Source organism: Daucus carota, chromosome 7, assembly GCF_001625215.2.
Source record: "Daucus carota subsp. sativus chromosome 7, DH1 v3.0, whole genome shotgun sequence".
Classification (NCBI taxonomy): Eukaryota; Viridiplantae; Streptophyta; class Magnoliopsida; order Apiales; family Apiaceae; genus Daucus; species Daucus carota.
Window position 1 is genome coordinate 19,467,240 of NC_030387.2, and position 23,698 is coordinate 19,490,937.

Genomic DNA, 23,698 nt, shown 5'->3' on the forward strand with positions numbered 1-23,698 from the left:
GTGGACCCCAAACTTCTGACCCGGGTTTGGAGGGCGCCACAGTTTATATATCACGAGCTTTATAGTCGAGCGGGTCGCTAAAAGAGCCATCACGAGTCATATATCTTGAATATCCACTATCTAATATACACAAGAATTTTTAATTATTATTTTTGCCCCTGCATTACAATGTGATCACTCCTTTATATATTATTACAGTTCATATATTATAATTGAGTTAATTAATTTAAACAATATATAAATATATAACAAATATATATAATTATTATATACAAATAGATATATTATACATAATATATCTATATATAAGAGTAAAGTTCTATACCAAAAAGTCTTGATTAATTCGAAAAATCATTTGATGTAGTAAATATAATTGAATTTTGAGTTATTGGATAAGTATGAGAAATGATAACTATTTCAATATCTTTTTTTTTAATGTGTGAATGTTTAAAAGCTAAAATTATTTTAATGACTTTTTCCACCTTTCATAAACTAAACCAACAATTTACATAAGCATGGAAACGAAAGTTTCCGAAGAAAATTATAATCTTACTCGAGGGTTGGGGTGTATTAACTCGGATTTTCATGTATTATTTTTAATTTATAAATTTTAGTAAATTATATTTGATTTTGATTTTGCATGAAGTGCAGATAAACTGTCGCAAAGTTGATATAGATTTTTCATGATTTAAAGCGTAATACTTCAAAATCATATGAATTTTGTTGGGATTTCAAAAAAACTATAAATACACTCAATAATCTCACAAAATCTATCATTTTATGAAGTCTACAAAAATCAATCAGAATTTGAATAATATCAGATTTTAATAGATTTCAATTAAATATCATTAGATCTTTAAACATAATTTAAAATTCTAATTAAATATCTACAGATTTTGTAGTATAATTTAAAATCTCAATTGAATACCACAAGATTTTGATAATTTTTTAAAATTTGGATTGAATATCCAAATTTCATGAATATAAAAAAATCATTTAAAATCCTAATTGAATACAGGCCGTATTAGTGGCACTTCAAAATTTGATTTTCGCATTGGCAAATAAATTAATTAACAAATAAATAAAATTACATTTTTCATTTACATTTTGCAATAGAATTATAATTTATTAGAGCAAAAGTAAAAATACAATTCCAGAAAAATATATACTTGCAAAAATTGAAAAATTATTCTTATATTCAAATGATATTTGTTACAAAAAATTAAGTTATATGAGCGGATGATTGTCATAGCTTTATTATCCTATGGTGTATATCAAATCCACGAATTCTAGTTATCTTGTTATTATTAAAAAAGAACAAAAATAGCCCACATTTGTAGAATTTCAATACGTTACCTATTTTGTTATTATAAAATAAAACGATGAAATTAGAGATAAATAGATAAAAACAATAGAGAAAAGTAAAATACTGATAGGGAAGGTTAGAAGAGAGAAATGTGTCGAGCTTTCAACTCTCCCTAAACATGGTGGATTTGATTTGAGTTTTTTCTGAAGTTGTTTACGTTCTCTTTTCTACACATTCTTTTGATTCACTAAAAGTCTATATACCCTTTTTGTCTTTTCATTTTTTAGCTTCAGAAATCCATCTGGGTCATTTCCACACACACACATGTATGTGTGTGTTATTTTCGAGAACTTGTTGAGATACTGAAGAAAGGAGATTTGATTTCCAGGTATTTACTTTCCTACACTTTTCAAGTATTTTACTCTTTGTTTTATTCTACAATATTGTTCTTGATTCTAGATTCTTATTGTGGATTCATTTGAAAAGCTAGGTTTTGTTTTTTGGGGGTTTTTGAAATTTAGCTACAGTTATTGGGTCCTCTTTAAAATTAATTGTTGGAATCATATTGATGTTGTGGTGAATTTATTCTTTGTTGTCTTGTATGAAATAAAGATTAAATCTTGACTATCATTTGTATTTTTGTGTTTGGGTGTCAGGGAGCATATATAGGATAGAATTATCAGAATTGGACTATTCTGAGTGATGGGTAATTGTTGTGTGGTGCCTGTAAGTTCCTCACAGAAGGAGCAGAAAAAAAGGAACAAGCCAAACCCTTTTTCGATTGATTATGGTGCTGTTGGTGGATCTGGGAGTGGAAGTAGGCTGCGTGTGTTAAAAGAACCGACAGGTCAAGATATTTTGCAGAAATATGAGCTTGGTCGTGAGCTTGGTAGAGGTGAATTTGGTACGACGTATTTGTGTACTGATCTGGAATCCGGTGAAAAATTTGCGTGTAAATCTATATCGAAGAAGAAGCTTCGGACTTCTGTAGATATTGATGATGTGAGAAGAGAGGTTGAGATTATGAAGCATATGCCTAAGCATCCTAATATTGTGAGTTTGAAGGACACATACGAGGATGAAAACGCCGTCCACATTGTGATGGAATTGTGTGAAGGGGGTGAGCTGTTTGATCGGATTGTCGCAAGAGGACATTACACTGAACGAGCGGCTGCAGGAGTAATGCGGACAATTATGGAAGTTGTGCAGGTACAATGTTTACAAAATGAAATGTCCTGAATTTTCAATGTCAAAATTTGTTGCTCGGTTCAGTGCCTTAAAAGTAGAGAGGCAAGTTTTATCACTGCGAATATTTTTAGATAATTCACTCTGACTAGTTGTGTATATGTTGAAGTTAATTACTATCTTTAAAAGTTTTAGTTTACATACTTTTGGAGGATAGTTCTATGCGACAAGTAAATCTTTTGAAGATCAAATTATAACTTGTTTGTTCCTATGATATTAGAATTGTCACAGGAATGGAGTGATGCATCGAGATTTGAAACCTGAAAATTTCCTATTCGCAAACAAGAAGGAAACAGCTGCCCTGAAGGCTATTGATTTTGGGCTGTCAGTTTTCTTTAAACCTGGTAGTTCATCATTGACTTAAGTCAATTCTTTCTGATCTAATATATGCCTCTATATATTAGCTATGATATCTCTTTCTGCTACTATGAGTTTTTTGTTATTTTATCCTGGTATCTGACAGTTCCCTAATTGTTGGCAGGTGAGCGCTTTGATGAGATAGTAGGAAGTCCTTATTACATGGCCCCGGAGGTTCTAAGACGAAACTATGGTCCAGAGGTTGATGTATGGAGTGCCGGTGTTATCCTTTACATTCTGCTTTGTGGTGTTCCACCTTTTTGGGCAGGTCTGCTACTCCTTGACTGTACATTTTGCCTTTATGAGGCTTCAAGTAGAGAAGCTATTGTAAGCTTTGGTCTAGTCGCCAATATTAGATCAAGCAATTAATGTTAATGTATTATTGTTTGACCTAGTCTACTTACTGTGATGTATTTAAACATAAACCTTTTGTGTCTAGGTAATCATTTTTCCTCTTTTTTATATGCTTATGATATTGATTTTATATATGTAGAAACTGAACAAGGAGTAGCACAAGCAATTATCCGTTCTGTTGTCGAATTTAAAAGAGATCCATGGCCAAAAGTATCTGACAATGCGAAGGATCTCGTAAAGAAAATGCTTGATCCTGATCCAAAGAAGAGGCTTACAGCTCAAGGAGTACTCGGTAAGGTTTTGTCACATGATAATAGAAATGAGGACTAGTCTTTCAACTGGGAGATAATTTCCTAAAATCACCTTTTTTAGATTTAGGAGACTATATTAAGACTGGTATCTATATATATTAAATGCAGATCACCCCTGGATACAAAATGCAAAGAAGGCCCCAAATGTCTCTCTAGGCGAGGTTGTAAAGTCACGGCTTAAACAATTTTCTGTGATGAACAAGCTCAAGAAAAGAGCCTTGAGGGTAATGCTCAGAATTTTTCTTCGACACATTTGATTTGTAACTAATGACCACGAATCAATTTTTATCCTTGCAAAGTGCAATTGCCCTCTTCTTTCTTTTTTATGAATATTTTAAGTTATATACATAATACATAGGTGGTGGCTGAGCATTTATCAGGGGAGGAAGTGGCAGGAATCAAGGAAGCATTTGATATGATGGACACAGAAAAGAGAAGTAAGATAAATCTTGAAGAGCTTAGAGTTGGTTTGCAAAAGCTTGGCCATCATGTACCTGAAGCTGACCTTCAGATTCTAATGGAAGCGGTTAGTATTATGTGTTTTTTTCCAGAAAGCGTTGTTCATATTCTTTATTCCCCAATCCCAATTAACGTAGATATTTGAATTATGAACTACTGAGTCAACTATGTCAATTTTTTTCTGAAATTTACTATACTTGAAGATCTACTTTTTGATAATATTAGCTTCATTAGTTTTTAGAATTGCAACGAATAATTAAATAACACTTGAGAATCCTAACTCTTATAATATGATATTACTATACTATATAAGTATGATCTGTACTTCCTCCGTTCTTTTGTGTTGGTCTTTCTAGAAACTGGTACATGTTCCAAATTATTATTCGTTCTTGGTTTCCATTACTTACCAAGTTTCTCTCAAGAAATACCCATTCATCTATCTAATGTCCCCCTTCTAAAACTGAAACACCATGTGATGTTATTAATTTATCTTTATTTTTCTCTGTTGAGGTTGCTGCTAAATTGTTCTGTTTCTTTTGATTGTATTTCACAGAATCATCATTATTCATTTTGATTAATTTACTTTTATATCTTCACAAAATTTGTTTTATCATGATAGATAAATTTGCAATATTCCAAAAGAGTGGCTTTAAATTATAAACAATAATGAAAGCTCTTTAGATTTGAATCTATAATATAAAACAATAAATAGAAATTGAATTGTCAAACAATATGGATAGATTTGATTGTTAAATTATTTAAAGCCAAATGTAAAAAAGAAAAAAACTATATTATAATTCAAACATTTCATAATTAAGTTTAACTAATAAAACATGAAACTAAAGTAATACTCTCTTCGTTTCAAATTAGATGTCCACTTTTAAAAAATCACACAGTTTAAGAAAAATGAATGTTGACAAATTAATTGCATTACAGGACCATAATATGTGGAATGAGATTGATCTAGGAAATATAAATAAGAGATATGTGGAATAGAATTGAATTTGGAAATATGATTTTACATTGAAAGTTGAAGTGGACAACTAATTTGAAACAAATTTTTCCTTAAAAGTGGACATGTAAATTGAAACGGAGGGAGTAATCATTTTTATTATTTTAGAAACCAATTATTAAATTGACCTGGAAAAGAAATTAGTAAAAAACATATAAACAACATAGTTTCGGATAATTTTAAACAGAAAAGTTTTAGTTTCTATATTGTAGATAGTAGATAATCTTGAAGCATATATTATTTTGTTAATCAAATCTTTTTGTAGGAGACTTTTGTACAAATACAAATATGTATTTTAATATAAATTTAATATTTTTGTAAGTCAATGCTATTTCAAATTCAAATTTTTAAACTCAAAATGTAGTTTAAAAAAAATATTCTAGGGAAATAGTAGTTTATAAAAATATTTAGAAAGACAGAGTACATGCTTGAAAATTGACTACAAATTATCATTTAGTGACCAAGTTATTAAATTGAAACATTTTCGGCATTGAATCCAGTGAACACAAACTGCATAGAAGTAATTAAGTGAAACGTATGCAATTGTTTACTTTTATAAGGGTATAGCAGTAAAAAGTCTTCTCATAATTAGACTTCTTGGTCTGTGTTATTTAAAGTAGAATGACTAACATAAAGGAATGGAGGGAGTATAACAGAATGATTTCTGTAAGTAGTGTTTGATTATTAAATGGATGTTGAGAATTTGTTGCATAGTACTTATGGATTTGTAGACAGCTAAAATTTGATTTCTCTAGGCTGATGTTGATGGGGATGGAACTTTGAATTACGGGGAGTTTGTTGCTGTTTCCGTTCATCTTAGAAAGATGGCCAATGACGAGCATCTACATAAAGCTTTCTCATTTTTTGATCAAAACAAAAGTGGATATATAGAAATCGATGAGCTACGACATGCCCTAAACGATGAAGATGAAGCCAACAGTGAGGAGGTTATTACTGCGATTATGCATGATGTTGACACCGATAAGGTCAGTTTTTAGTAATTTGTATTAACAGAATATGAACCCTAATATTAATCCACTACATCCACACGTGAACATCATGTGTCATGCAAGTCAACTATGTAAAGTATGAATGTGTGAGTACAGTTCTCCTTCTGATCTGATACATGAGGGAAACTCTTTATAGGGGTTCTTGATGGTGTAGGTGTTAGAAGGAATTATAAAACACTTTTGATTGTAGCAAAAACTCATTTTACTGCAAGCATGCCAGGGAATGCTTCTGCAGTAAGACCCTGGGTTAATGTGAACTTATACATGACTCCCCTATCTTTGCAATTACATCCATATTCTTGTAGTACATGTGATTTTTTTTTATTATGTTTTTCACCCACTGTTGCACAGGTGTCACAAATCATAGTCAATTAAAGCACGAAGAAATTGAAATGTGCGCACACATAATTGTCTTTACTAGGGTGAGGGATATACACCAGGCTACGCCTTGCACATAATTATAATTTATATGATAGATTGATGACTATATTAAGAAAGAGTAACACTTTATTTTGAGTATGGTTAATCTGTTGGCAAATTTCTGAACAATACATTATGTTATATATGTTTTTTGAAGAGCTTTTTATTTAAGTTTAGATACTCTATTCTATTGGATCCCTTTTGCCAAGTTGGGTATATAGAATAAAGATAATAGGATTCATGTTACCATGCCACTTGTTTTTTTATTTACTCTTATAAGTTGTCGTTAAAGTCCTATATAATATAAGTTTCAGACATGTTTTCCACTCAACAATTTCCAGTGTCAAACTATTGCTGTTGATTGTGCTTGGGTATGTCAACAAACATTCAAACAAACGTTTATTGTACATTATTCATATTCTCTAGAGGCAAATTCATTAAGCTCATTAGTTTACATCAATCATTCCGTGCTCTCTATTTTGTTTCAAACAGCCAATAAGCTGTCGGATGACATTTAACCTATGCAGTACTTCCCAACATGTATATTCACATTTTCTGTTCTCATTCTCTGTTACTCACATCATGTCAAATCACAATAGACATATGATTGGGAGAACACCTGTGTTTTTGCCTTATTGCTTAATTTGAGGTCTTTATTGAAACATTGAAAAGCACATATAATAATCAGATAAAATAGATTGACGTATTATGGTGCATTCTCTGTTTCTGTTTACTTCTCCGCCCTTGTAAGTTCGTTGTATCTCCTATCATATATGTTATAAATTTGCTGGTTCAGCCTTGTGGAGTATATGCAAATTCTTAATTTCTAGTTTGCTCGCCATATATTAGTCAGTTTCACATTGACCAAGAAAAGACACTTATCTGATAACTGCAATTAATATCGTATTTTGTGTTCAACCTTTATAGTGGCAATTGTAAATTGACAAAAAAATGTAAGTAATTTACTTGGAACATGCCACTCCGTATTAATTTAAGACAGCTAAAATAACAGAAATATTCAAATGTTTTCAGCAAGATTTGTGTAGGAAAAAGGGACCACGTGATTTTATCTAGCTAAGGTTCGATGATTCTTTTTTCTATTGTACTCTGCTATCCAGAAATACAGTATCTGATCGATAATTTTATTATCATATTTGATTTGAAACGAAATAAAAGGATTATTGTCGAAAAATTTCGTCATCAATCTTCCTTTTTCTTATGGATTCTTATGCAAATGAAGTTTGAGAATTCTGGAAAAGAATTTATGTTGTGATAGAGAAATCTGCATCTCAAGCTTGACTTTACATAAATTTACAGGATGGGCGCATAAGTTATGAAGAATTTGCTACCATGATGAAGGCCGGTACAGATTGGAGAAAGGCATCCAGGCAATATTCTCGTGAAAGATACAATACCATCAGCTTAAAGTTGATGAAGGATGCCTCGTTTCAGGCATGAAGGTGAATTTAACATTTTAATTTTGAAGCGGAAAAATTTGAAGATAGCAGAGGTGGCAAAAAATGGCGAAATTATGACGCTACTTTTTTTTTTTTATGGTATACAAAATCATTATATTTTTTTATTAGACATGTTTATTTCTCCCCTATGACTAGACCTTGGGGATGGTATCACGGAATCTTATTTGATTGTCTGATAGCTGCTACGTGTAGGTAGTTTTGTTTCTCGTTCTGTAGCTGTAGAGGGGAAGATGGGGATTAAGAGGATGTTGAAAGGGAGTTGTGTGCTTTGTATATAAAAGGCCATTCAGGCGTTCACAAGTAAATGTCAATGAAGATACTGGTTCGTGCAACTTCTTGTATGTTATTTTAGTTGATCTCCCAAATATTTTTAATAGAGCGACTTTCATTATAGGTTTGACAGTTGCTTTTTATTTCAAAGAAACAGTTTAGGAAATGATTGTTTGCAGGGGTTTTATAGGGTTAATTCTCTGTTTTATAAAACACTGTTTTTAGGGATGACAGTTTTACCCGACCCGATATATACCCGACCCGTTCTGACCTGATTGGTCTACCCGAACCCGATTTTTTTGGATCTGGATCTTATATTTAGACCCGAAAGAGTTTGGATCTGGATCTGGATCTCAGGTATTCCGAACTTAGACCCGACCCGAAACCCGATTTAAACCCGATCCGAATCCGAAATATGATAAAAACCTGATACAAAATATTATATATATATATATATATATATATATATATATATATATATATATATATATATATATAGAGGCTAATGATCAAATAGAAACCAATTTTAAAATAAAAACTAGAAACCAATACAAGTTAGTGATATTCTCAGTACAATTTAGTGATATTCTCTTTAGGATTTAGTGATATGTGTTGCAGGAATTAGTGAAAATTTAATATCCAGATATGTTCCAGCTTAAAATCTCCAGATCTGTTCATGTTTTCAATTCAGATGGTGGTGATAGTGGTGGAGATGGTGGAGGTGAAGGTGAAGATGGAGGAAGGATGATTGTAGCGGAGGTTTGAGCGGCTTGAAGTGGGGGGTTGGAGCGTTGCCGGATTAGTGGCGGCTCCGCGTTTGAAGTTGAGTCGAGTGGAGAAAGAAGTATGAACATGGTTGAAGGAGGTTGAAGCAGCGATTAAGATGGGGATGGTGAAGATGGAGGTGTGGAGGTTGTGTTGTTAGAGAAATAATGGAGGTGGAGGTGGAGATGGAGGTGGTGGTTATGGAGGGAGCGGGCGGCATAGATGTGGTAGTGGTTATGAAGGAGGCGACGACGGAGGTGGTGGTAGTGGAGGTGGGTTGGTGAAGATGGAGGTGGTTTTGGTGAAGATGGAGGTGGAGATAGGGTTGTTTAAGAATCTAATGGTATCTGTTTTAGGATTTAGTGATATTTCAGATTGGTTTTTAGTTTTTAGGATAAGAAAGTTTCTATTGGAGTAAAATTCTATATATATATATATATAGGGATAGGATCAAATAAAAACTTTTTTAAGTTACAAACTTACAAACTTTTTTTTATTCTCCCATCGTGTTAATCCTTAGTTATATAAAGTATTCATGTTGAAAATTTTTCAAAAAACATCACAATTTTTAAAAATAACGCATAAATAAATCGCGTTTTCAACACATTTATAACTGGGGTTCAACATCGGGAGTTGAACACTAATTATCATTGTGTTGAATATATCTAAAAAGATGTTTAAACTATACCTCTTGGGTTTGGGTAGGGTCTAAAACATAAATATTAGTTATATAACATGTTTACCTTAGTTCTTACATTTAAAAATTGGTTTATGTACTTCTCCACCACTATTTTAATCGATGTTCAACAAAATATGTTAAAAAAATGTTGAACTCAAGTTACATATGTGTTGAACAAAAAAAGTTTGTAAGTTTGTAAGTTTGTACCAGAACCCTCCCCTATATATATATATATATATATATATATATATATATATATATATATTTGTTTAATGTAGAGTATATATATTGAAATATTATGAATCATTAGGTATGAATATAAACATTTTACTTAATTTTATATGCCCAACACAGAATTTATATTCTTTTCATCAATATTTTTCTCAATTATTGTGCATTATAAAATCTAAATATGATAAAAATATAAAATATAAATGATAAGTTGAATGATTGTATACAATTAAGTTAACATGTTTCATTTGTTTATTGTATTAAACGATACTTGTAAAACCCTTTTTTATATTCCTAAATTTTAAAAAAATCAATCATTTTTTTTTATAGATATATAATTTTTAATTTTTAATTAATTTTATTTTTTAAGTATCCGAATTAGATCCAAACCCGAACTGAAACCCAAAAAAATTCGACGGGTCAGATCTGGATCTTCATTTTTCAGACTGGACCCGGACCCCGACCCGAACCGAAATATAATGGATCGGGTCTGGATCTCAAGAAACCCGATCCGACCCGTTGCCATCCCTAACTGTATTCGGCTATAACTTTCAATTAGCCTAACGAGTGAAGAAACTTTTAGTCAACCAAGTGTACCATTTTAAACTTGCAAAAAGGTTTAGTGTTTTAGTCTCTGTTAAAAAAAAATTACCAGGTCTCTGTACTTGGGTCCACACACACTTTAGCATAAATATTTTTGAAAATTATACTTCACAATCCGTTATTGGAGAGTAATTGCAAATTGCATCCTTGTACTTGAGTCCAAACACACTTTAGTATTAACACTTTTCAAAATTATATTTCACAATACCTTACTCCCTCCGTCCCAATGAATGATATACATTGGGATTGGACACGGAGACCAAGAAAAAGTGTAAAAAAATGAGTAAAGTTAGATGAAAAGTGGGTAAAGTGATGGGACCCATTTATTTTAAATAATAGATTTGAGACAGTGGAGGAAAGCAGTGAGTGTAATAGTGTTTTTATTATTATAGAATGGAGATAGTGGAAGAATGTATTGGGTGTAATAGTGTTTTATATTATAAAAAGTTGCTATTTTGGGAATGTATAGAAATGATGGGACATCTCAAAAAGGAAACTGTATAGAATTGACTGGGAGCTAGGGAGTACTATTTTAGTGCGCTGCCTTCTACACCTTTCCCATCAAAGTTAACGATGTTAGAAAATTAAGAGCAATTGTGGTACTAATTTTTTTTTAAAAAATTAATCTAATAATCATCGGTTAATTACACAGTTAATAACAATGACCACAAGCCCACATCTCTATGCATCCTAGCTGCCTCTTCAATCTGGTGTTTGTTCTTCATCTTCACCACAATCAATGAACGCTGTAGTTTCAAGCCCTGCTTTGCGCTCAATTCTCGTGACATCGCGAAAATACATTTGCCTCCTCGTTCAACCATTGTCTCTTCTTAATTCCTGTAGGTTTAAGAAGTATCTAGTAATAGTTGTTTTGTTTACTAACTTTGGTATTTATTGTAAGACAGTGAGATAAATAGGCTTGCAAGAGTATTGAAGGTTGCTGCTTTGCCAAACAAAACAGTTATTATAACGACATCATATGAAGGGCAGCACCAAACTCTGTTCTTGATCTTTTCCTTCATAGATTTTAAAGTGGACCCGTAAGCTTTTGAATCATTTGTTAATTAGGGTATATATAGGCATATATTCGGAGAAGAAGATGGTGAAATATGATTTTTCCCATTTACCCTCGACATAATCAACGTTAACGTTGATCTTTAACAGAAGTGGATGGAAAGGGTGTAGAATGTAGCGCATAAAATAATAAGGGGTTGTGAAATGTAATTTTTAAAAGTATGTATACTAAAGTGTGTTTGGATTCAAGTGTAGTGATGTAATTTGCAATTAATTCTAATTTAGATTATGAAACGCATGATTCATACCTTGATGTAGGGGGGTTTTGAGTTCGACGAGGAATCAAATAGCTCTGATCTGTGCTTTTAGTCGATTGTCTTTGTCGCTTGTAGCCAATCGTCTGTACCAACTTTGACAATTACTAATATTATTCGGTGGAAGGGAATGTTCTAATGGATACTAATATTGACCCGCTACAACCTTCACCATATCGATATGATGATATGACTGTACGAACTGGGTTTGCATGAGAAGTGTTTGTGAAGAATTCTATGATGGATATGTATGGGAAATATATTGTGACATGATATGTGCATAAGATGTTGATGTAATGTATGCGAGACATTCGACAAACACTAACGTCTCCATATCTTAAAAGTCAATATGATTTAATGGTCGTGCTAGTTCTATTAAATTCATCATATGATTGTAAGTTTTTATTTATTTATTTTAATTTTTTAACTCGGTAGGTCAATTGAGAACATTAATCCGGGTATATATTTGTAAAAGAGTAAATAACACTTTAGACCTCTTTAGTGCTTGTTTGTGTTTTTTTTGGTCATTAAACGGTTGTATTATACCAAGAATGGAAGATACAATATCTAAATGTATAGAGTTTTCTTCATTTAAGAAAGTATATCATCTAACCGAAAGTATGTAAATACTCTGGATGTTTGGATAACATTGTCTTTCAAGGTAGAAGAGATAACCCACCAAAAAAGGTCTCGTTAAAACTCCTCAAGAGTAAAACTCTGTGGGAAAAAAACTCAAAGGGAAAAGTGGTGTCTTACAAAATTACATCGTTTACAACACAAACTAAAACTAATGTCTTCTTTATTCCCTTCTGTCAATATTTGTAACTCAATTGTCTTGTACTCTCGGAAGCAGCCTGTCTTCTTTATTCCCTTCTTTAGTGCTTCTTTGGTTGTGTATGTGAATTAACTTTCTGTGAGAAATACCAGTTTCTTTGATATTTAAAATTCTCAGAAAGTGAAAATATTGTTTGGTTGTTAATTTAGGAATGTAAAATCATAAAAATTTTCCAATAATCAAGGATGGAGTGGGTTAGTAATTCCCACATATTATAAGTATTCATACTTATATGAAAATTGCTTTTCCCATACGTCTCAACCAAACAACTTTATCAAAACTTCACACAAAACTGAATATCTAGACATTGGAAAGGCAACCAAACAAGCATTCATTGTCTTAATTTGATTTTAAATCTATAATTTTGACATAATCTGATTCTAACTTATTAAATTTCATTTCATATTGCACCTACTTGACTAGTTTTGTTCAAGATTTTGTAAGAAATCTTACAAACTGGATACTTAATATCTATTTTGATATAAATTTAAATATTGTTTCTAAAAGAAGATGAACTATAATAATAAATATACTTCAAAGTTTAAAAAGATACTACTATTTTTGCAATATAATTCATTAACTTATAAAATTAAGATTAGTTTTCGAACCAATGTTAGATAAAACTTGATAATAGTTTTATACTCCCTTCGCCAGCCAATTCTTTACGTTTGGTTTGGGCACGAAGGTTAATGAATATGTATAAAGTAGTGGAAAAGAGAAAGAAAAGTGAGCGAAGTGGTGGATGGGACCCATTAATTTTTAATGTATAAGAGCATCTCCAACGGCGTTGGCTATAATCGTTGGCTAAATTAGACTTGTAAGACATTATGTAAAATTTGCTGAACCTGTAAGAAATTTTGCTTCAATGGTACTGGCTATATTGGTTGGCTATAATTTAAAAATAGTATGTTATTAATATTTTAAATTGTTAAAATAGAATATAGCAGTTCAATATGGTAATAAATGATGTACAATCTTCCTACAGATTTTCTTACAGACCTGTAGAGGTTCGACAAATTTAGTCATCCATAGGAGGTTGGCTAAATTTATAGACAACAGGTGAGCATGGTTGGAGTTGAGTTTTTGGAGCTCTTGGGTAAATTTTTTTATTTTAAATAAGCCAACTCATTTTTTAGCCAAGGGCTGTAGATGGTTGGAGATGCTCTAAAAGGGAGATAGTGGAGTAAAAGTAGTGTGAAAAGGAAGGAAAAGTTGGGAAGTTGTGGGACCCATTGATTATTTTTGGTAAGCTTTAGAATGTAAAGAATTGGATGGGACATCCCAAAAAGGAAACGGTAAAGAATCTGGTGTGACGGAGGGAGTAGTAAATAACTATTTTTTTTTTATCCAATACGCACTTGTATAGAATGATAAATCTCCGAGCCCTCTATTTTGGACGTCATGTGCCGTCTTGATAATATGAAAACAAACTTATAAAATATTCAGGTAGCCGGGCACAACTTTTTTTTACGGCCAAAGAAATTGGGATGATCAAGATACTATTGTCATCTGCTTGTAGGAAATTGGGAAGGCCAAAATAAAGACAATTGTCATATACTTTTGGGAAATTCAGGACTTCACACACCTCCTGAATATTGCTCACATTTCGATTAAAAAAGCACTCGATTGTTGCACATGTACCATTTGTCCAAGATGCTTTTTCAAATATTTGGAGCAAGTTCACGACTTTATTTGCCTTCTCGGTGGATGCTTTACCGAATGTATACCATTATTAAAAAATATATTAAAAATTATTATCATATGAATATTAAATTATAATAGTTGACATATCTTTTGAAACATCGTTAAAGATGTGAAAGTTTCAAGAAAAGTGAATTGTGTTTTTAATTAAGAAAAACCTGCATCACGTGCGAACAAACATATATTTACATGTATCTAAACTGTTATTTTCTAACGGTGTCTCTATAATTAGTTCTTGTTTTTTTTTTTTTTGAAAAACAAAAGGGAACCATATCATTAAACTCAGAAACTCTTACAACAAAAGAGAGACCCTGCCAACAACCTACATGCATCATAGTTAGGCTGAGCCCTATTTAACGAGAGAGATTAGTACTTGACACAAGCAGATCCTGGCCCAAATATTCCTCTTTCACCTCTTTTCTGAACATGCCCTTCTTTGCCAATTCATCCGCTTGTTCATTTAATTCTTTAGGGACATATTGAATAAAAATCTGCTTGTTGATAAACTGTTGAAAAGAGAAGTCCAAAGTTCGCAGAGGGAAAACTGTTTCGAAACCTTTATTGAAGATTTCCACCGCTTCTGAGGAGTCAGAGCAAACCACAACTCTTCGATTATGAAGCCTCAACCGAATCACACACTGTAATAATTTAAGAATTGCACTTATTTCGATTTGCAGAGAGCTGGTAGCAGCCACTGGTCCTGAAAAAATTAGAAGGAGATTGCCCTCACTATTTTTAATATACCCACCTATTCCTCCTGATAGAGATAGCCATGCACCATCAGCTGAACATATATAATCAAACTGTGACATTTTGTGTTTCCAGAAGGCTGATGAAACTTTAAAATGGTACAAGGCAATGGCCCCATGCGGATTCACCTTCCAAAGAGGAGTTGAACCAAACATTATAATGCCCGATGCCAAACCCCATTTCTCTACTCGAATAGTTATTAATTCCTCCAGATTGCGGCGTCCTATCTTCTTATGAGAGAAAACCAGCTCATTTCTTGCCAACCATATCGACCAGAGAACAGCTGCAACCACGATCTTCCAGATTGTTCCTTTTATGCCTGAGGACTGTTTAGACAGGAGAGATATTAAGGAGAAGGAGAAATTTCCCCTTGTTCGGGTCAGCCTAGAGTCACTCCACCATTTCCCTACAAAGGTCTACCCCCATCTAGGTAACTGACAGTCCCAGAATAAATGTGTCATTGTCTCCACCTCTGTGCTACACCAAGGGTATATAGGAGATACACCACTGAATCTCTTATTAAGAAACATCTTAGTTGGGATGACATTCCATTGAATCTTCCAGAGAAATGCCATAATTTTCGGAGGTACTTTAAGTTTCCATATCAAAGACCAAATGAAACCTTGGGAATTGTCCACGATTTCTGTTGGGACTATAGCCGCATGACAAGCTTTGGATGAAAAACTTCCATTCGAGGGCATCCAAACCAAAATGTCTTTCACATCACTAAGGACAATCCCCGAAAGTATATTCCTTAAAAGCGCCAATTCTTTTTCACCCTCAGCATCTAGCCGTGTAGTATCAATGAGAGATGTAACACTACCCATGTTCCATAGTTGAATGAAGTCCTTGACTGCAATGAATTTCTTGGTTGCTTTTGAGTACAATCGGCAGAAATCTTTATTTAATTGCCTCTCCCCCAGCCACCAGTCCTCCCAGAAAAATATTGTCCGTCCATTTTTTACCACCCATCGAAATTTATCACTCTGGAAAAGACTCCCTATTTGGGGATGATTGTGAATCTGAGTCATACTCCTGATTAAAGGAGACTGTGACTTTCTCTTTATATTTGAAAACCAGCACTGACCATAAAGATTTGAGAGTATTTGATTCCACATTAGACTTCTTTCATTCTGTGCTCTCCATACCCATTTGGCCAGAAGGACAAGATTTTTAGAGCGAACTGAAATGAGCCCCAATCCACCCTTGTTCTTCGGAGTACAGATTTTATTCCAGCTAATGAGATGCATATTACCCCGAGTGTCCTTCTGACCCCACAGAAAATTCCTACGATACTGCTCCATTTTTTTTCCACCGTAACTGGAATGTTGTATAGATTGAACCAAAATATGGGAACACTATCAATTGCGGCTTTGAGTAAAACTAATCTTCCTGCTAGCGAGACTTTATCCGCAGAATAACTGTGCACCTTACGCTTGATCTTTTCCAATAATGGGTCCCAAAATCTCACCAATCTCGGATTCGATCCTAGCACAGCGCCTAGATATTTTATCGGAGCTTCGGCTACATTACATCCCAGTAGTGAAGCCCAATAATCCAACTGCTGTTTTTGATGATTGAATCCAAATAAGTGAGATTTATTGAAATTGATTTTGAAGCCTGACAAAATCTGGAAGCATTGAAGAACTTTCTTGATACCCAGGATTGAATTTTCACTATCATCAAGAAACAAGATCACATCATCCGCGTACTGCAGGTGGGTAATTGGAGAAGCACTATTACTCAATTTAATGCCATGGATCAAATTTTCCTTCACCGCTTTTTGCAAAAGAATTGTCAAAGTTTCTCCAACCAAATTAAAAAGTAGTGGAGATAATGGATCTCCCTGACGAAGTCCTCTCGTAGGTGAGAATTCATCAGATGGGCTACCATTAATTAACACCGAAATTCTTGATGACTGGAACAGTTCTTTTATCCAGAGAATCCATTTACTATCAAACCCCATATTGCTCATTACCTCGTAAATGTACTCCCATCGAACTCTGTCGAAAGCTTTCTCGAAATCTATCTTTATGACCACACCATTCGCTCTCCTTTCTTGTAAGGCCAGGACCACCTCATTTGCTATAACAATGCCATCCGAGATTTGGCGTCCTTTAATGAATGCTGACTGGGAAGGGCTGATGAGTAGTGGCAATACCTTATTTAGTCTTCTGGAAAGGACCTTCATCAAAAGTTTCAGTACAGCATTCATAAGACTAATGGGCCTAAATTCAGCAGGAGATTTAGGATCGTTAACCTTCGGAATAAGTGCAATGAATGAGGAATTGTACCCTTTTGGTATAGGTCTGTGGTCATAAAAATCATTGAAGAACTTCAGAACCTCACCACTGATTGTTGGCCATAATTTTCGCAGCACTCCCGCATTCATCCCATCCGGCCCCGGGGCTTTTGTCGCACTAGTTGCTTCCAAAGCGTGAGTTATCTCTTTTAATGTGAATAATTCGGATAAGCTTCCTTTGAATGACTGTGGAATAACGGAGAAAAAATTCTGGGGCAACATGAAAATCTTTTTATAGCACACCGGAGCCAACAGGGATTTGAAATACTCAAGAAACACTTTTTTTATTTCCTGTGGTCTGGAGATCAAACTTTCTCCGCTGCGAATGCTATTAATAGTATTCGACCTCTTTCTCTTAGCAATTGCCTTATGAAAGAAACTAGTGTTCCTCTCCCCCTTTAGCTGCCAATCTACCCTTGCTTTTTGACACAACATACTTGCTCTGTATTCATACGCCTTTGCTAGCCGTCTCTGAATTTCAGACCTAGACAAGTTGGAATTTTTTCCTGCATCAGCCTTTGATTGTTCCTCTTCTAGTGAGGAGATAAAAACATTTATATCCCCATACTTTGATTGCTGCCAATGTCTAGCTGTCTCCCTAATTGTCATGAATTTAACTCCCAAATTAGAAGACTTACACTTCTCCTATTCTCGTTTTAGTAACTCCGGAGATCTTCTTCCTGTAGCCAGCAATTGAAGAATTTAAAAGATTTGGGACCCCAGTCTCTATTTGCACTTTTGAAAATTATGGGCTTGTGATCCGACGTACATCTGTTATCAGCATGCACCAACCAATCCCCATCCAAAAACCATGCAGAAGAGACTAAAACTCTATCAAGTTTGCTTGCTTTTGCATCTGGACCGTACCATGTGAAATCTGAATTTATAAAAGGAACTTCGATCAAGCCAGAACTTGTGATAAAATTGTGAAACAGCTCACTATCTAGCTTGCGGTGTATGCAATTTACTCTTTCCGTTGCCTTTCTAACCGCATTGAAGTCACCAATTACCATGATGTATTTTTCTTTCAGGGTAAGAATGATATCTAACAGCTCTTCCCACAATTTTCTCTTTTCAGCTGTAGCTTGAGGAGCATATACATTTAGGAATGCAATTCCTCCCACTACAAAATTAGATGAACCCCTTACTAGAATCCAATTAGCTGCAGACCGCTGGTGTGAAAGTATAAAAGCCTCATCCCTCCACAGAGTCAGTATACCACCCGACATTCCATTAGCTGGGGACTCCACCCATTTCACATCACTGCCCAGTCCCAAAGATGTGATTTCCCTTGTACTCCACTGCTTAATTTTTGTTTCCTGTAAATGAACCATTCCCGCCCTGTGCTTATGTGCTGCTTTCCTTATTAATGATCTACTTAATATACTATTTGCCCCCCTGATATTCCAAGATAGATAATTTTGTGTATTCATTAAAATTCCAGAATATGCATGTAGTCTAGGAGATGAAACTTACTCCAGATTTTCTTTGATGCGTCTGACCGATTCCTCCTTTGAGTCAATTGGTAATAGACCCATTAATACTCCAGTCTCATAAATAATTTCCGCATCTTCAACTGGTGATGAAAGCAGAAAGTGCTTGCAAAATTTTAGACCTTGTCCTTTTTGTTTCTTTCGTTTTGGGACTTTGAAATATTTGTTCATCATTTTGGAATTGGGCTTCCTCGGTCTACCCCTCTTAGCTTGGACCTTCAAGTTTTTTAGATCTCGCAAAATGCTCGGGTGTGAGTTGCAAAGATCAGTTAAATCGTCCTGTGGATTGTCATCTACCTCTGAGGACTCCTCCGAGTTGATAGATTGAATTGCTGAAATAGATGACTCCGGTTCTCTTGGCTTCCAGCAGGATGTACGCAGTTCCGCCGTTTCATTTTCCTCCTGGTTGATATATCCACTTTGTATTTCTTTTTTGTAGAATGTTTTCATGCTTGTGATTCTCATTTTCTAAAAAGAAAAAAAAAAATGAAACTGTACAATCACACAAATTTACACTTCATCACTCGACTCATTTCTAACAAAATTTCAGAATTGGGTTTGTGTTTAAGCGCGACTCACCCTCTTGGCACGAATTAGTGGAAAAAATGAACTAATATATTATATAAAATATCATTTTTCAAATTGATGACAAAAAATATCAGCATAGTATCCTTTTGGAAAAGGATAACCTGATTTTTCAATATGTAATATATATAATTTCTTGGTGGGATAAATAAATAAATAATACGGGGGTCATGATGATCGACAGTGATTACAACTGTAATGCAGGTCGAGTAAGTCGAGTTTCAAACTGAGTTTAATTTGAGCTAGATTTAATCGAGTCGAGATGAGCTGGCTCGTTTAGCTAATCGAGTCAAATCTCACACCAAACTCGACTCGTTTAATTTCGTGTGTCGAGTTGAGCCAGCTCGTTTAGCTAAACAAGACGGTTTTAACGAGTAGAGCAAGCCAACTCGTATAATTTTATACTGAATCGAGTCTAAACCTCTAACCGAACTCGGCTCGTTCACGAGTCGAGACGAGTTAGCTCGTTTAATTAACGAGTCGTAACTTTTGTTTGAATTCAGCTCGTTTAACGAGTGGAGTCGAGTCGAGCCAAGTCAAGTTAAATGAGTTCGCTTTGAGCAAACTTGGGAGCCTGCCGACTTAACTCGAGTCGAACTAAGTCAAGTTAAATGAGTTCGAACCGAGCAAACTTGTGAGCCTAGCAAACTTGTGAGCCTCCCGACTTGAATTACAGCTCTAGTAGGATGCATGTGTTGTTGCATATATTGCATATATTAAGAATTAAAAAAAAAACCATTGTAAGAATGATACTGATTATCAAAATGTGTATTGTGAAATGAGTGCGTATCAGTTTTTTTAAACAATAAAAATAACTTATACACAATATTCATTTCGAGAATGAGTATTTCAGCATATAATAATGATATTTTTGATTATCTGCCCCAAAATAATATTTTTACAAGAAAAATAATAAAAAATGGTAATTTTGTCTGCTCGACCAAAATACTTCTAAAAGGTCAGAAGGAAATTCCAGCTTTCAGCTCTCTCAAAACATGGCGGATTGGATATGAGTTATCTCTCAAGTTGTTGGAATAAGTATTCTCACTTCCGCAAATTCTTTTCGATTACTAGAATTCTCCTTACCCTTTTTGTCTTTTCAAATTTTAGCTTTAGAAATCCATCTGGGTCATTTTCACACACTAATGTGTGTGTATTAGTTTCAAGAACTTGTTCACGAAGGAGATTTGGTTTCCAGGTATTTACTTTGCTACCATTTACAAGTATTTTACTGTTTGTTTGAATTAGAGAAGCTAAGAGATGGATAACATCATATACTCGCCTTGCAATATGTATCCTCTAATTGAACACCAATTTATTAGAGCTCCAAGACAAATATTAGGATGTTCAAGTAAATGTGGCGTACACTTGTATTTGGCACAATCAAACACTAGAATTTATCATCGAAAATTAACCATGAACCTTCGTTATCCGCGGCGAACAAAGATTTTGCCAGATAACACTTTCTTAAGGAAGAAAACAAGCCCAGTGAATGAAGAACTTGGTAATAATGATGAGAATTCAATGGCTGAACCTCTTGTGTTTGATTTTGTTGAGGAGTCTGAAATCATTTATGATAGTAACAGTAGGGACAATGATGGTGAAGATAAAGGAACGAGAGATGACAAGAATGTAGAACAAGAGAGTGATGTTGATTGGAGCTCGGATGAGATTGAAGCAATATCATCTCTATTTCAAGGGAGGATTCCCCAAAAGCCCGGAAATTTGCATAGGGAAAGACCTCTTCCTCTTCCACTACCTTACAAGATTCGACCTTTACGACTTCCGGCTCCCAAGAATATCACTCTCCCTTCACGCAAGTCAGTATCTGGACAGCTGAACAAGAGCCCAAATTTTTTGATTGAGCTAGCGAGAGAAATTAGGCGCCTACCACCTGATGAAGATGCCTCTGTAGTTCTTGATAACTATGCTCGCTTTATTCGCAAAGGGTCTTTGTCAATAACAATCCGTGAACTTGGCCATATGGATCTTCCTGATAGAGCTTTGCAGATATTTTGTTGGGCTCAGAAGCAACCCCTTTTGTTTCCAGATGACCGAATTCTTGCCTCAGCTGTTGAAGTTTTGGCCAGGTCAAGAGACTTGAGGATGCCGTTTAATTTTGAAAACTTTGCTGCTATGGCTAGCAAGAATGTATACCAGGCGATGATTAGTGGTTTGATTAAAGGGGGGAATTTGAAGCTTTCTTGGAAGCTTCTCTCAGATGCTAGGAAAGGGAATAGAGTGTTGGATGCAAGCATTTATGCTAAGCTCATACTGGAACTTGGGAAGAATCCAGATAAGTATGGACTTGTTGCAGAGTTACTGGACAAGTTAGGAGAAAGAGAAGACTTGAACCTAATACAACAAGATTGTACTGCAATAATGAAAATCGGGATAAAACTTGAGAAATTTGAAATTGTGGAAAGTTTATTTAATTGGTTCAAGCAGTCTGGGGGTGAGCCTAGTATTGTAATGTACACTACTGTTGTTCACAGTCGTTACTGTAATGAAAAATACAGGGAGGCTTTGGCTCTTGTTTGGGAAATGGAAGCTTCAAGTTGTCTACTTGATCTTCCAGCTTACCGTGTAGTTATCAGGCTTTTTGTTGCTTTAAAAGATGTTTCACGAGCTGCAAGATACTTTTCCAAACTAAAGGAGGCAGGTTTCTCTCCAACTTATGGCATTTACAGAGACATGATCAAAGTTTATGTAGAATCAGGAAGGCTGGCCAAGTTCAAGGAGGTCTGTAGGGGGGCTGAGACAGCGGGATTTAAGCTAGATAAAGAAACAAGGTCAATTCTATTGCAACTTGAAAGATGATTTAGGTTAATGCTGTTTTGATTCAGTCATACTTATAAAAGTTGTTTTTTGTTTTTGTTTTAGTTTTTTCAGTACCTAACTGTGCAACATTTATTAATTATGTTTTCACCCTTGCTAATTTGAATATATCTGTGAAGAAAGGAACCATAATAATTGTGAGGTGCGCGCTGGCAAAATTTATAAATTAATGGATGTGCCCTATGATGTGGCTGCTATACTAGTAGCACGATGTAAATACCAAGTAAAAAGTTCGGATTAAAAGAAACTTAGCAGATTAAACAATCTTGAAGAAGCTAAGATGAAACAATTCACAAGAAAGGTTTCCATAACATTGAACCTTGTATTTAGGATTATAATAATTCTATTTTCCGTGAGAGCTCTATCTAAAGTGAAGAGTGATAAAGCATATATAAATTCCACTGCAACAAAGAGTCACGTTGTCTAGAAGGGTGAGGACAGAAGAAAGTGGCATTCCTCTCCATAAAATAGTCTATAAACTTTTGCAGAGTTGAACAAAATAAGACAAGATAATCAAATTGTTTTGATCTATTGAATGCAGAAGGTAAATCATTGCCTCTTCCAGTGACGAATAGCATTGGAAGAATTGAGTTTATGGTGATGTAAAGTTACAAAGAAGGGATACGGAAAATATCTTGGTAATGACATACAATAGAAACTCTATAGCAAATAAAAAGAGTTTATTGATACTTAAATCAATTTTGATAATATCATATTCATATCACCTTATAAATACATGAGCTGCATTTCACTCGCATGAGTATGTAGTTCTAATTATTACAAGTACTGAGTTCCTTAAATATAAAGTTCTGTCTTTTTATTTTTCCATAGAGAACTACTGAGTTTTAATTTTTTTTAAATTTCTGCTGGTGTTCTGCAAACTGAATTCCTCTATAATTATAACTGTATAACAAGTTCAACTTTTATCCCATCGATATATACATGTTTTACACTGAATTGTCTTTTATTTGTATCGAAATTGGTTCCAGATTTTTTAAAAATTGAATACACTGCTACCTGACAACCCTGTAACATATACTCAAAACAGCATGATTATTATGGTGCCTGCCACGAGACACTAAGATTTGTAATATGACGCTGTGGCATTCAAAAACTACATGCCACTAAAAAAGTTGGCAGTTGGCTGGTTGAATCTGAACTTCTGTTTCCAGCACACAGATAGATATCGCTCTAGTTAGTTCCAGACCTGATGGCTTATCATCGATGCTTGGTAATCAATATTTTTGTTGAGCTTGGTAACTAAAACGAGCTTGGTAGAGGCGTATTGGCACAAGTATTTATGTACTAATTTGGAGTCCGGTGAAAAGTTTGCATGTAAATTGATACCTCTAAGAAGAAGCTATGG

General features: G+C 34.2%; 3 protein-coding genes across 7 annotated transcripts in view; 2 read left to right on the forward strand and 1 right to left on the reverse strand.

Moving 5' to 3' along the window:
* The first annotated feature begins 1,400 nt into the window (after positions 1 to 1,400).
* LOC108196476 (calcium-dependent protein kinase 7) lies at positions 1,401 to 8,284 on the forward strand. The gene is made up of 9 exons (XM_017363774.2): positions 1,401 to 1,694; positions 1,963 to 2,515; positions 2,772 to 2,895; positions 3,033 to 3,176; positions 3,402 to 3,554; positions 3,682 to 3,797; positions 3,932 to 4,099; positions 5,800 to 6,030; positions 7,792 to 8,284. Exons 2-9 carry the CDS (start codon positions 2,009 to 2,011, stop codon positions 7,930 to 7,932), a joined length of 1,584 nt encoding a protein of 527 aa, XP_017219263.1. The 5' UTR covers positions 1,401 to 1,694; positions 1,963 to 2,008; the 3' UTR covers positions 7,933 to 8,284.
* Positions 8,285 to 18,072: 9,788 nt separating this feature from the next.
* LOC108194672 (uncharacterized) lies at positions 18,073 to 18,750 on the reverse strand. The gene has a single exon (XM_017361626.1). The coding sequence runs from the start codon at positions 18,748 to 18,750 to the stop codon at positions 18,073 to 18,075; it is 678 nt and encodes a 225-aa protein (XP_017217115.1).
* A 1,668-nt stretch (positions 18,751 to 20,418) lies between these two features.
* The window catches only part of LOC108193464 (pentatricopeptide repeat-containing protein At2g01860), a 31,310-nt gene continuing 28,030 nt past the window's right edge, over positions 20,419 to 23,698 (forward strand). For 3 of the 5 annotated variants that reach the window (XR_010285741.1, XR_010285740.1, XR_010285739.1), the window contains exon 1: positions 20,420 to 22,319. Coding sequence is in view for 1 of the 5 variants with exons in the window: in XM_017360125.2 (XP_017215614.2) it covers positions 20,755 to 22,286; positions 23,381 to 23,414 (1,566 nt within the window). In the remaining 4 variants the exon portion in view is untranslated. Of the gene's footprint in view, positions 22,320 to 23,380; positions 23,688 to 23,698 lie in introns of those variants that run through there. The other 2 variants (XM_017360125.2, XR_010285742.1) reach the window with 2 other exon arrangements.